General features: G+C 35.6%; 1 protein-coding gene and 1 pseudogene across 2 annotated transcripts; both read right to left on the bottom strand.

Annotated features, from left to right (window-relative positions):
• Positions 1–125: 125 nt before the first annotated feature.
• On the bottom strand, positions 126–4,379 carry LOC18596997 (G-type lectin S-receptor-like serine/threonine-protein kinase At1g61370). Its single transcript, XM_088807375.1, has 7 exons — positions 3,012–4,379; positions 2,786–2,896; positions 2,427–2,635; positions 2,119–2,329; positions 1,207–1,444; positions 797–947; positions 126–711 (listed from the first exon to the last, which is right to left on the bottom strand). The coding sequence occupies exons 1-7, from the start codon at positions 4,303–4,305 to the stop codon at positions 412–414; spliced, it is 2,514 nt and encodes an 837-aa protein (XP_088663501.1). The 5' UTR covers positions 4,306–4,379; the 3' UTR covers positions 126–411.
• Positions 4,380–6,229: 1,850 nt separating this feature from the next.
• On the bottom strand, positions 6,230–11,323 carry LOC148762276 (G-type lectin S-receptor-like serine/threonine-protein kinase At1g61500; annotated as a pseudogene). Its single transcript, XR_016027083.1, has 8 exons — positions 9,868–11,323; positions 8,695–8,897; positions 8,404–8,614; positions 8,079–8,315; positions 7,675–7,823; positions 7,369–7,592; positions 6,504–6,783; positions 6,230–6,398 (listed from the first exon to the last, which is right to left on the bottom strand). The product of XR_016027083.1 is annotated as a G-type lectin S-receptor-like serine/threonine-protein kinase At1g61500 (transcript).
• Positions 11,324–14,783: the final 3,460 nt, after the last annotated feature.

Raw genomic sequence — 14,783 nt, 5'->3', positions numbered from 1 at the left:
GACATAACTAAAAGACTATTTCCAACAGCAAGACACCATAAATTTTGAAGAAATCACCATTACAGATGAATATTTTAATGCAAGAAGATATTGCCCCAGATAATTATTCATAGAAATGTACACGATTTCTGCAAACAAAAATCTTACCGATACAGTTGAATTACCTTAATTGCCACCAATTGGCCAAACGCTCATCTACTTTGCCAAACATATAGCTACCACACCTTGTGATGCACGCATTTGTGACTCATACATTTCAAAGTACCGTAATACGTTGTAAGAAAGAAAAAGTCCTAGTAAAAGACCAATTAGCGCACACAGGTATTTTCTAAACTTACCCTATGGAAAATAAATATTTTCTGAACTTGTTTATTCTTATGACCAAAGATTACCGTGCTTGCTACAGAGTGGTTATCGGCCTTCGAGCACGGACTCTGTAAGCTCACAGGCAGACAACAAATGGTTGGAGTCGGATTTTTCAGAGTAGAATCCAGTCTGAAATGTAAATGTAGGTTGTTTTGGCCGTGGAAGCTCGGCTTCGCTGCTTAACATAGAAACAACTGCTGACATGTTTGGCCTATGTTCAGCATGATCCTGGACACAAAGCAGAGCAATCCATATACACCTTGTTACTTCTGATGACGAAAAAGAGTCCGCCATGGCTTCATCCAATAAGTCTAATTCCTTGCTTTCAGACCGCAGTCGCCATGCCTGAAACAAAAGTAGCTTTGTCCGTATAAACTTTGAATGCCAAATAGCACATAAAAGCACCGTCCATTGAAAATTTTGCACTTACGTAACCAATAAGGCTTATGCGTTTGTCATCATCGTAGGAGGCCGTAATCTTCCTGCCACTGACAATCTCTAACAGGAGAACTCCGAAGCTAAAAACATCTGACTTTTCGGAAAATATCCCACTCAATGCATACTCAGGAGACATATAGCCGCTGGAATATGTTTGGATAAACCAAATAAGCAAATAAATAATGCTTACACTTGAATAGTTTGTGACTATAAATAAGTGAAATATGTCACTGCTGGATAGATGAAAGCAGGAAATTAAGCATGGCCGAATATGCTTATACTGATAATAACAAGTTTAGTCTAGACTCTAGAAGGATAAGCATATAGTGATGATGATTCGTGGTAGGCAACAGTTGAATATGTTCTAATAGATAAAAAAAAAAAAAGAGAAAACTTGCTTACAGAGTTCCAACGACTCTATGGGTATTAGCTAATAACTGTGTCCCTTGAAATTTCCGTGCCAATCCAAAATCTGAAATTTTTGGATTCATTTTGTCATCCAAAAGGATGTTGCTGACCTTCAAGTCCCGGTGTATAACCCTTAAACAAGAATCACGGTGGAGGTAAAGAAGCCCCCGAGCAACACCTTGAATGATGTTGAAACGCTTTGGCCAATGAAGGTCTGCTCTCTTTGTTGGATCTAATCAATGCACCAGAGACATATGATTTGTATGCATCAGTTATCTTCCCAGCCAGAGATCATCAAAAAGATTAACAGGCCGACAATTTCAGTCACCAAAGATTATAGTGCTGATTAGTTAATTACTAAAAATGACAACCATATTTCAATGCCAAGCAAAAGCATTTGAATTTGTTCTAGCTTGACAGCTACTTGATCACTGCATCAAATTTATAAATTCAGGGGCTATTATTGCAACTCAAATATTTGGGTAAGGGGATACCTCATGTTGCTGGGGACGTATTGGGATCTTTTCAACGTGTACAGGAGCCCTTGAGTTCCCTGGCCTTTTGTATAGTTATTTAGGTGAACTTTTGAAGGCGATTCTGAACTGTTATTCTCATGATCAGAAAGTGATAGCCATGAATTTTCTTTTTTACTTCCAGAGATGAGGCTTTTTACTTCTCTCTGGTTTCAATATACCATTAAATTTAAAAAAAAAATTATTTGGGTAGTGGCTAAGATGAGTCCCATCTAGACCATGAAAGAGTCAACTCATGGAACCTCATCTTAATCCTATATGTTCCAGCATGGCAGCATATTAAGGCATTAAGAATAAGACAGACAAGTTAAGACTTGAGAGCACCCAATCTAGGAAGGGATGGGAGAAAGATAAAGTGCTAGGTGGAACCAACCAAATAAAAAAGTGTCCAAGCTTTTGTTGGCCATGAGCTCATATATGAGTATCCTTTCTTCTTTCTCAATGCAGTAACCGAATAGCCTGACCAGATTTCTGTGTTGGAGTTTGGAGATCAACATAACTTCATTCTTGAACTCTTCTAAGCCCTGGCCTGAGCTACTAGAGAGTCTCTTGACTGCCACATACTTCCCATCATGCAGCTTGCCCTGACAAAATTCACAAATTTATCAATGTATGTGTGCATGGTTGCAGCTTTCTATAACAATAAAGCACTTCTTCTTTCAAGGTTGTGGGATTATTCACCTTATAAACTGGGCCAAATCCTCCTTGCCCTAGTTTATTTGTTGTGCTGAAGTTATCAGTGGCGACTAATATTGTATTCAGGTCAAACATAGGTAATTCCGATCGATCTTCTAGTTCTAAATGGCTTCTCATTGTATTTCCGGGTAAGATTTCGCTTGAGGTTTCGTTCCCTGACAAGTCAAAGTGCTTGAAAATTCTCTTTCGTTTACCTGATTGTTGAGATTTAAGGACAAAACTCAAATTAATAACTCATCCAAGCCATGAAATTAACGGATCTTGGAAAGAAAAAGGAAAAGTGAACCTATATGTGATAAGATTTCAGAAACTCATATACTAAGATAGAGACAGAGAGGGTTTACTTAATTTGGTAGATCTTTTACGGCGTATGCCATATACTAAGATGCCCAAGATGATGATGCAAGAAATGGTTGTGAGGCTGATAATGAGCTTCTCTTTTAGTCTCTCATCAGCTGAAATTTGAAAAGGAAAGAAAAACAATTAAGACGACGGTTGTGAAGTGTGAGAAGAAAAGGAAAAAATCAAATCCAATCTTAAAATTCAGCTTAAGGGCAATAATATTTTCACCAAATTCTGTATGTGCAAGCCGCAAGAAGAATTCTTCCCCACCGAAGGGGAACTTTTGCATATCTATGATGTTTTCAGTCCAGACCAGACACCCAATTCCATATACAATTGCATAACCCATGCAGGAACAGTTATTCAAGCACCATTCTTGGCATAGGTCGTCGTCGATTTCCAAATACTCGGAAAGATCTGGAAGTTTCATCCTATCCATCGTCCAAAATCTATCTGTTTTTCTGGTGTTTGTGGGTTTGGAACTTGTGTTTGCCTCGCAAGATAAATTGGTTCGTCTCATGCAACCCCCTGTCCAGTTTCCTTTGCTCCATTCTTCATCTGACTTTGGTGTAAATCCTCTTAAGCAGTTGCAAATGGGTGATTCAGATGGGCTGCAAACCCCAAATGATCCGCAGACTCCATAGACATCGCACGGATTTTGCTGTGCTTCCCAACCAACAATCCAGCCCTGGCCTCTCTCCCAGTGCACCCACTGCAGAGTTCCCACTGAAGAAATAACCATGTTTGAAGCAACAGACTGGTTGTATGTATCAGTATATAAATACACAGTTCCTCGATGACGATCTTCTCTGAGGTCAAATACACTTGAAGATGATGAATCCATTTCTGGTATACCAATAAACTTCGTTTTATCCCATTGCCCGCTTCTCCAATAAGGTAACCTGTCTTTCCAAACGAAAGCTTGTATTGTCGACCCAGGTAGAAGTCCAACAACAAAATTTCCGGGTGATGGATCACTGTCACTTTTCCAGGATGTCAAGAAACGTCTCTCTCCAGTTTTGAAGTTATACCCTATACTTGCCCCAAGTAAGAAAGTATCATAAGGATGCTCAAAGCTCTGCCACAAATTCGCTCCTGATATACCATCTATAAGTTCAAAGTTTCCATTATCTGAAAGCACTGCTACCGAACTATTTGACTGGACAGAAACATTGGTTGACCAAAGAGTGTCTTGGTTTCCATTTACAAGCTTCAAATTTCCATCACTCCCGATTGTTAGACTTGCCGAGGAGTTTGTAACTGGCTTCTCTCTATTGGCCACCCAAACAATTTTTTTAGGAGCTATATCTTTATACCATATTCCCAGATATCGATTGGCAGAATTGTTAGGCTGAAAGAAGCCAAGCACAAAAAATTGGCCTGGGGAGGTAAGGATTTGGTCTTGTGATAATGGCCTGGATAGAGTTATGTTATTAGTTGCAGCGCAGCAACGTAACAGAAGCAAGTTGAACAAGCGGGACATGGAAGAAAGCAAAACGCTACTTCTCTTTTCACCACCCATCTTGGAAATCAGTTTCTGAGAGAATCAAAGATCCTGAGACTTCTATTTCTAAACTACAAGCTTGGAATAGTTTATTAAATGCAAGATCTCAATTCTTTATCCCCGCCCTCCCAAAACCAACAGAAGTTAACAAATGTGTCTACGAGTCCATGTCATTGGTCCCATACGACTAGTCGTTTTTCCACCGATGGTGGATACCCCGAAATAACCCCAGAACATGCAACTTAACAAAACCGAGCTTGCGGTCTCTCCATGACTCATTCATCTGTCCAACTTGTTTTTTTTTTTAAAAAAAAAGTAAAAATTTTATTAATTTTAAAAATTTACATATCATAACAAGTCTTGAATCTTATAGCTAAAAAATTTTTAGTAACATAACAAGTCAAGCAATAAGAATAGTACACGTACAAGAGGACTACACTACACACAAAAGTGAAACTATAATCCAAGCCTATTGCCTTGACTTACAACATCGAGAAAAAGCAAAGCTCCAACAGGCGTAAACCCTCCACTCAAAAACAAACTTATGGTTAACACCAGTTGACCTGAACATATCAATTTAAGAATTATCCCTTATCTCAAAGGCTTTGATAACATTCGTGCATCCATCTTTAAGCAGGCAATTTGGCTCAATTCCTTAAAACTTCTCCTCGCAAAACAACACTTTTGAAGCCAAACACTAACCCATCAAAACACTTCCACGCTTCCAACAACATCAGCTGGACATCTCATGTTAAAAAACTGTCTCTTGTCATTTGAAGCTCCCTTTTACTGTTCCTTTCTTGATTTTAGCTCTTTCCGCTGCCTCCCTTACCATGTCTGCCAACAGCATATCCTCATCTTCCTCACAAGTGAAACCCAATTTATTCTCAATTGAGCAAGCAACCTTCACGTCTTTTATTAGCACTTCATTCCTATTCTTGAAATCTCCATTTGATAAAAAATTATTACCAATTTTCTAGTCTTTTCTTCTACTTTTCCCTCTATTAAATTTTCTCCATTTCTTTTTGAATCTAACTTGCTTCGGCCCCTTGCTCCTCACTATTTTCTCATCAACCTCTTCATACCATCTCTTTTTATCAACTTTTCCAATCCTTCAAAGCCTGTATTATTTTTTTTTCATTTTTCCTTCTCTATCATAAGCCTTCCTTTTCTCTGTATCAGATTGCTCTTTCCATAGAAAGTCTTTCTCTTTTCTTGCCTTAATTTTCCACTCCCGAATTCTCCTTCCTATCCCCTTTGTCCTTTGTCTGCTAATTCCTTATAAGCTTGATGAGTTTCCATCCCCCTTGTCAACCCTTTCTGGCCCAATATCAACTTTTATCTTTTGCGTAATATCACTACTTAACAAATTGGTTCAGCTCTCACCCACTCCTCTTTTATCTGTCCAACTTGTTGCTCTCAGTCAACTCTAGGATTTCAAGTGTATGATAAAGAAAACGATTGAATTGGTAATTAGGGTGGTTGATTAGAGAGATCTTTCTTCTTTCTTATTGGTACCTTTCTGTCTGCAATACCAAATTAAAAAGCATATTTGATGCAATTATTACATGATAATTAACAAATTATAATCCTGAATTATATAATATCTATCAAAAGATTATATGAAGTTTACAGTTATTTGTAATTTTTTCTTATGATTAGATAATTGTACAATTATCTGAAAAGACTAATATATTGATCACATACTTCGACCTTGTTTTTCTTATTTTTAATTAATGTTCTTCTCAGCCACAAAATAGAATAAGCTAAAATGGGCCTACCTTCCATGTAAGAAAACAAATGGCCCAACGGCTGAAAGCTAGGGTTCTCTCGCTTGTATTCTGGAAGGGTGTACATGGGCTAAGTAAATGACTGCTTTCTGCTTTGGGGGAAATTATGAGTAATCAATCTAGCATTAACAAGTGAAAAATCTCAGTTACAATGAACCTAAAAAAAAAAAAAAACCTTATATAATTACAATTCTATCCCATCAAAGTTTGACTGCATGTACAATTCTTTGATAATTAAGTGTTTCCCCTGCTTCCTGCACTCATCCATGCTACCGACCTACCCCTTGTAGCTGAGCGGGCTTTAATGGAACAACTCTACCACTTCAAACAAGAGAAGCAGAAAACACTAGGTTCAGGAAAATTTTGAATGGTGTAATATGAAAACGATGGAAGGGTGAGTGACAAATCAATCTATCTTCCAACTACCATTGCCACCGTGACATCATTTGAAGATACAATTTCTTGACCATCCATGGTGAATTCTGCATCTATAGAACTCCTCATGGACGTGTATTTGGGTTGTCTAGGCATTGGAAGCGTTGGAGATTCACTCTCAAGCATTAGCACCATGGCTGCCATTGTTGGTGTGTGCATTGCATTATCCTGCACACACAGCATGCCTATATGTATGCATTTCAACACTGCAGTTGGAGAGCATGGCTCCCGAATCAAAGGGTCAACGAGATTCATTGCTTTATTCACCTCGCTAATAAGATTATAGATGATAAAATCTCGAGAATACAATGAAACTTAATAATTAATTATTTTTGGGTTAACAAAATCAATACACTAAATATTCACTCGTGTATGGTAAAATTATCAAATTTTTATAAAAGTTTTTTGTAACAAAATGATATAAAAAGATATGAAGAATATAGAGAAAAGAATAAAATATTATTAAAATCGTTTTTTTATCTTCTTTTTAAATTATTAGAGACCCTATTTGCCCTTTAATCCATTTTAGTTCAACTATTAAAGACGTAAACTTCCCTTATTTCAAAAACTTTTTTTCTTTATTTGTTTAAATGAAAATTATATCTCAAGCTTATTATTGTTGAAAATATCTGACCAATTAAGTGAAATTTGTTCTTTATTAGAGGAGTGGGAAGACGGGAATAATGATCATAAGAAATGTAAGGAAAATTTTAAAACAGGAGCTGTTCATTCGGTAAATAAAAAGAAAAATGAAAACAATCCGGTCATCATCAATTATCGGCCTTCAGTCGCTGACAACGTGACCTCATTCACGGAGCATATATAGCTATTAGAATTTGATCTATGAGAGGAGTACCGTGAATTGTCAAAAGCAAATGCAGGTTGCTTTGGCCGTGGAAGGTTCGTTCCACTGGTAAGCTGGAGAATCACGGCTGGCATGTTAGGCCTGTCTGCAGGAGTTTCCTGGACGCAGAGAAGCCCAACGTGTATGCATCGCATTACTTCTACATTGCAGAATGAATCCCCTAAGGCTTGATCAATCAAGTTAAGCACCCTACCTTCACACCACAACCGCCAGGCCTGAAACAATGTGTATTTCACTTACTAAAAGAATACCTGAAGGAATATGCAAAGATGAAAGTGTTTTAACTTTGACGCATACATAACCAAGAAGGTTTTGGTGTTCAATCATTCTGGAAGCCTGAATTTTTCTTGCCGCTGACAATCTCGAGTAGCAAGACCCCGAAGCTGAAGACGTCAGATTTCTCTGAAAACCTCCCTCCTATGACGTACTCAGGAGACATATAGCCCCTGCATTGATTGGAATATTTAATGCTTGTTTACTTCAATGCCAAAGTAGTTAAAAGGCATCTGGATTTTGAGGTACATTTGAACAAGCCAAAACCTAGTTAAGTGATTATATGTACATGAACCTATTTACAAATTAGGCTGCAAGTTTCATGTTATACTAGACAACAATTTAATGCATTACTACTCCTTACGGGAGTGGATTATCAAGATGAATGTTCATTGAATCTGCTAATAAAACAAACAAGTAATGCTTACAATGTTCCCACTACTCTGCGAGTATTTGCTAGCTCTTGAGTCTTTTGGAAAGTTCTAGCCAATCCGAAGTCTGAAATTTTTGGGTTCATGTCTTCATCCAAAGAACATTGCCAGCCTTCAGATCACGGTGAATGACCCTTAGAAAGGAATCACGATGGAGATAAACAAGCCCTCTGGCAATACCCTGAATAATGCTGAAGCGCTTGGCCCAAACTAGCTGTGTTTTTCTTGTTGGATCTAATCAGATCATGGAAATTTTTGACAGAGTCAGTTATAAGTTGTGTTATGCAATAATAGGGATGAATAAGTGAAAAAGGGAGTTAACCAAAGAGAAATGTGTCCAGGCTCTTGTTCGGCATGTACTCGTAGATCAACAGTTTTTCCTCTCCTTCAACACAGCAACCCAAAAGCCTAACAAGATTCCTATGTTGGAGTTTGGAAATAAACACAATCTCGTTCTTGAATTCCTCCATGCCCTGTCCTGAGCGACTGGAAAGTCTCTTCACGGCTATTTCCTTTCCATTCTGCAGCTTTCCCTGCTCTTGTGTGACATATATCAGTCTATGGTGTCCTTGTACAGCTACAAGCAAAAAGAAATAGTAAAGAGGAGTGATACCTTATAAACAGGTCCAAATCCCCCTTCTCCAAGCTTGTTCGTTAGGCTAAAGTTATCGGTAGCAACAACTACGTGGTTGAAATCAAATATCAACGAATCTTTTTGTTTTATGATGTTGCTCCCTTCTATTCCTTTTCGAGTGTCTCTCAAAGGGTTAGTTGCATCAGCAGAATCAGATTCATACAAAGCTTCTCTGCTTTCCCCTAAATATAGACATTGAGCCATCATACCTTTAAAGTTAGCAGATCTTTTTCTTAAATAGGCGCCAAACTGAGTAATTTGGCCTAGACCAACTAGAATCCGATACGGAGCCAAACACTATGACATATCTTGATTTGGCAGGATTTATTGACATACTGTTGAGGGGTTCACTTAAAGGATATAATTCTTAAGAGACAGCCAGGTTCTATGTAAAATTCAGTAACCTAACGTTATTAAAATATTAGATACTAAATTATACTCAAATTGCATATAATTAATCTAATTAACTACTCAATAACAAGGAACTTTTCAGTCAGTTCATTGAAGGAGAAAAATGCTAAAGAGAAGTCAAAGTAATTAAGCCCCCAAATGTCAATTGCCAAGGGTAGTAAAGGAAACAAGTTTCTTGGAGCTGCATGGTTTAGAGATTTCTGTTGAATGAGCTAAATTTTCTATACCTGACAGCTCCACCTTTCCCTCTTGACTGGCAATAATCCATTACCACAAATCAAGGTGGACAGGTGGCTTACACGGCTTAATTATTGGAAGGTCCATCAGTATACTTTGAATTTTGGACCTAAAATTTCTACTGCAGGTTTTCTCAAGTTAGCTATGAATAATCATGATTAAGCTTTATATATAAAACGCATGATCTGCAATGCTTTATTGGAACAACTTTCAAAACACAGGAGATTACTATCCTCAAAATGCCTGAATAATATAAGTAGCTGTGAAAAATACATCGGTGCTATTGCCTTTGTGGTTAGCTCTATACCTGAAGAAAGCATATGCTAATAATGTACTCAAGACGATGAAAGTACACTAGCAGCAACAGGGAAGATAACCTTCGATTTGTGCTTCTCTTTACCTAGAAAAAATTTTAAAATTTGAAGGTAAACAAACTAACAGGGAGACAGATGTAGGCAGACCTCATAATCTGAGTTCAGGTGAAGAATTGTATATATATAGTACCTAGTTCTGCATGTGCAACACGAACGAAGAGATCCTCTCCTATAGATGAGAAGGCCCGAACATCCATAAGATCTCCAGTCCAAAACATGCACCCGATTCCTGTCACGGACGCAAATGCCACGCAAGAGCAGTTGTTCAAGCACCAGAATTCGCAAGCTTCATTATACACATCAGTTTTCAGATACTGGAAGTGAGCTGGCAGTTTCAGCCCACTCAGTTTCAAAAATCCATCAGTTTTATCCCGGCTTGAGGCTAATAAGCTTATGTTCTTGTCACAATTAAGTTCAACTCGTCTTACACATCCATTTGTCCAGTTCCCTCTACTCCACTCTTCACTTGAGCTTGGTTCAAACCCTTCCAAACACCTACAAATTGGAGACTCATCTGTATTACAAATTCCATTAGGACCGCAAGCTCCGTAAATGTCACATTGGCTCTCCGGTTCCTGTAATTGAACTCTCCATTCTTTCTCTCCTTCATCCCAAATAATTATCTGCAGATATCCTTCTGGTGAAAGGAACACAACTTTAATGAGAGAGGTGTTGAAAACATTGAGAGTAACATACTGATTACCCTCTGGGCTAACCGATACAATGCTAATTCCATTAGTATATACTGCAGACATATGTGGCATCCCTAGGAACTTTATCCCATTCCATTGCCCACTTCTCCAATACGGTCGGGTTCCATTCCAAATAAAACCTTCTATTATCGGACCACTCTGTGCTCCAGTTCCACCAACAAAACTACCAGGCGATGGGTCGTCCTTACTTTTCGAGGAAATCAGGAATCGTTTCTCACCAGTTTTAACATTCATCCCTATCATCCGGACCAAAAAGTATCACCAGGATGTCTAAAGCACTCCCATAAGATCTGTCCCGAGGAGTTATCCTTCAGAACAAAATTCCCACTATCCAAAGCACCGCAACCGAATTATTTGATTGGATAGGAACCTTGGTTGACCAGACAATGTCTTGCATGCCATTCATGAGCTTCAGATTTCCATCACCCGCTATCATTAGACTTGAGGACAATGAGTCGGTGAGGGGCTTATCTCTGTTGGCCACCCATAAAACTGTACGAGGGACAATATTCTTGTACCAAATTCCTACGTAATAAAGGCTAGAGTTATTAAAACTCACAAAGCCGAGCTCAAAGACGTTGCCAGAGGAGGTTAGAGTTTGTCCCTGTGGCCTGTGGGAGTGCTTGAGATGGGGTTAACACATCTATGGCGGTGCAAAACTTGACGAAAAGCAATTTGAGTAAAAGAGAAAAGGAAAAAACACAGACATCGAAACTGCTCATCTGTCTTCAAGCATGTCGATCACAAAACAAAAATAGCTACATGGTGAAAGTACATAACAGAATTTGAGTCAATCAAGCTAATGTGCCTGAGACTTCTATTCTTAAACTACAAGCTTTGATTAGTTTCTTAAATGCAAGTTCCCCATTCTTTATCCCCCTCGCTCCCAAAACCAACAAAAGTAAAGAAACGTGTCCAGAAATTCATGTCCTTGACTGGTCCCAGTTGACTTGTATTTTTTTCCATGGTTTAGATACCCCAAACAACACGTTAAGAAACCCGAGCTTGCTGTTTCTCCATTATCTGTCCTACTTGTTGCTTTTAGTCAAATCTGATTTGAAGTGTCTGATAAAGAAAACGGCTGACTTGGTAATTATGACGGTTGATTATAGAGATCTTAATTCTTTTTCATTAGCAGCTTTTCATCCAATATACCAAATTAAAAAACATATCTCCTGCAATTATTACATTAACATTAATCAATTACAATTCTAAATTGTATTTTTTTCTGAAAGGCAATTCTAAATTGTATAATGTCTACCAAAATATATTATATGAAACTTATAATTATAAATGAAAATTTCGTACATACTTTTTTGTAATAATTAGATAATTATATAATTATTTAAAAAGATTAATATATTAATCATATAGGTCTACTTTATTTTTCTTACTTTTAATTGGATGTTCTTCTTTGTCACAAAGTCTTTTTAAACCCTTTTCATGTGTAATTTTTTACTTTAAAGTTTCGGATGATTAATTATGCTTTTTGAAGTGTGAAAGAAAACCTGTGATTATTTAATTATACTTAGGGTCTTGGTGTGATATGAAAGAATAAGATATAGGGAGATATTTGCAATTCATTAAGCAATGGAACAAGCTGGGCTAAAATAGGCCTCCCTTCCATAGAAGAAGACAAATTTTGAATAATCTCATTCAAAAACATATATTTTAAAATTTTATTTTTAAATTATAAAAATAAATATAATTTCATTTCAAATAACATAACTAATACAATTTCAAAACTTTCATATAACCAAACAAAATATAATTTCACACTGATTTCAAATTTTTATTGATTTCTTGTAACATACAATGGTCATACTTCTCAATGGCATAGGTCGTAATCATAACATAAACTACAATTAATCTTAGTAGCATGGGTCATAATCATATCAAAACCACAATTAACTTCAGTGGCATGGGTCATAATTATATCAAAAACAATCATTGGCTGCTCTGAATAGACATTACAAGTACTACTATTTTGTAACCGGTGGTGCGGTTGAGAGATCGATCTCTAATCATATAATAAATGTCGACATAGCCTACGTTTAACCCGCATTGACAAGATCATAACATAGCCATACTAGAAGATAAAATAAAATATATTTTCTGATTACTCAAATTCACAAAACAGTAATATTCACTTTCACAAAACAGTAATATTCACTTTCACAAAATACATATCGTATACATCAAAGCATATTTATTTCAAATTAAGTATTTACATATGTAATCACTAAGATAATCATATATGCATATGTTAAACAAAAATCATATTAATATTTTAAAATCAAAAATCATATTTCACAAAAAAAATTCACATTCCAAAATCCAATATATAAAAATCATATATATACATTTTGCATGCTCAATTCGATTTTTATAAATTATAGGATAAAATATATTATACATAATATATGAAATTCAATTTCACATTAAGGTTAATTTTTAGAATGTGAAAACACAAAAGGGATATCAATCACTTATTAGATTCGTTAAAACCAAAACCAAAAAGCAAAGAGTTAGAATCCTCTCGGAACCTATTAATTCAAAATACTTGAAATTAGAAACTAGCATTGCTAACTTATCAAAACGAACCATGACTCTCTACTAGTCATTTTAAGGCATTTTAGGGTGTAGCACCTCTTTCGCTAATCGAAATCAGTTTAAATTTTTTAATAATTTATAAATACATAAAACATTCAAAACTTACAAACTCATAGATTATAGTACAAAATCAGCAACAATATGTGATTGGGTGGAAATACTTCAAATACAAATCAAAATTTAGTTCTTGAAGATTTCCAATAAAATTTCCAAAATATGCTAATTCAATAATAATTTGTCAAATAAATATTTATTATACAAAAATTCACTAAAATTTAAGTTGCTTAATTTTTTGAAGTTTCTAGCAAAATAGGTTGAATATAAGTCAAGAATAATTTTTAAAATAACTAACAATGAATTTTTATAAATTCTAAAATTTTATATTTTTATGACCATTTGACTTACTTCGATCTTATAACTCTTAATCCGAATTATTTTCAATCATAAAATCAAAACTAAATTGAAGTATTCATATCATACTATAACACCAGCATTTGTTTTGATTAAAAAGAATACAAAATTTTCAAGTTTAAGAAGCCAAAAGTGTAAAAATCATCACAAAAATATCTAAATTTCTGAGTTTTCAATATCAACAAGCCTAATTTGAGGCTTTAATTCTCTTAACACAAAAAGTCCTTAATTGAGCTATTGACGCCAAACTAAATATCTCATTTTATACTACAAAAGCCTTCAAAGATATGCCCCAAAATGTTACCAAAATATGAAGTTCAGTGACCCAAAGTTGAGTCGTCAAAACTATTGAAAACTAAGTTTCTAGTCAGCTTTAAATTTTGTATCTTCCTAACCACAAAACCAAACGAGATGTTACAAAAACCATTGGAAAGATCTTTTTAAGATCTTTTCATTGGTACCCATCATACCATCAGAAAGTCACTGGAACAAGACCTGATTTGAAAAGAAGTTAAAAAAACATAAATTAAAGTTAAAGCCTAATCATACCTTAACTGCTTTCTTGAATACATCTTTCCTTTTTCTACCTTCTTCTTTTCTAGGATTAGTTTCTTCCAAATGGTTTGTTTTTTTCCTTCTCTATATTTTTTTCTTTAAACGTATTAATGAAAACTGACTTTTAACTTCATCGTATGTGATAAAATAATTGGCCTTACCTCTTTTCCTTTAAATGTGTAAACTGCTTTTATTTAAACATGCCTTATTGATTTTTTTAAAACTAACTGATTTTTGTTTCTTTTTTTTTTTTTAAAATGTGATAAAATATAATTGATTGTATTTTTTTTTTAACGTGAGAATGTAATTTGACTCCAATTAAAATAAAACCACTCTATTTGCTAAAAGGTTTTTAATACACAACTATTCTATTATAAACCCAAATATTTTTTGAAGTAATTTCAATAAAACCTATTTATCAAATTTAGGATTTAGTAAACATACTAATGTAATCCTATTTTTAGGTTGGGGAATTACATTTATACCATATTCCCAGATATTGATTGGCAGAATTGTTAGGCTGAAAGAAGCCTAGCTCAAAAAATTGGCCTGGGGAGTAAGGATTTGGTCTTGTGATAATGGCCTGGATTAGAGTTATGTTATTAGTTACAGCGCAGCAATGTAACAGAAGCAAGTTGAACAAGAGGGACATGGTAGAAAGCAAAACGCTACTTCTCTTTTCACCACCCATCTTGGAAATCAGTTTATGAGAGAATCAAAAATCCTGAGACTTCTATTTCTAAACTACAAGCTC

The sequence above is a fragment of the Theobroma cacao genome, chromosome 6 (assembly GCF_053813885.1).
Source record: "Theobroma cacao isolate CCN51 chromosome 6, ASM5381388v1, whole genome shotgun sequence".
Taxonomy (NCBI): Eukaryota; Viridiplantae; Streptophyta; class Magnoliopsida; order Malvales; family Malvaceae; genus Theobroma; species Theobroma cacao.
Note: the sequence above shows the minus strand (reverse complement) of the source record. Positions and strands in the feature narration are given on the sequence as shown.

Coding starts and splice junctions, on each gene's coding strand:
- LOC18596997 (XM_088807375.1), bottom strand. CDS start 4,305: ATGGGTGGTGAAAAGAGAAGTAGCGTTTTGCTTTCTTCCATGTCCCGC. Junction 1,445..2,118: donor CTTGGACACTTTTTTATTTG/GTTGGTTCCACC, acceptor TGCATTGATTAG/ATCCAACAAAGAGAGCAGAC. Junction 712..796: donor GCATAAGCCTTATTGGTTAC/GTAAGTGCAAAA, acceptor CTTTTGTTTCAG/GCATGGCGACTGCGGTCTGA.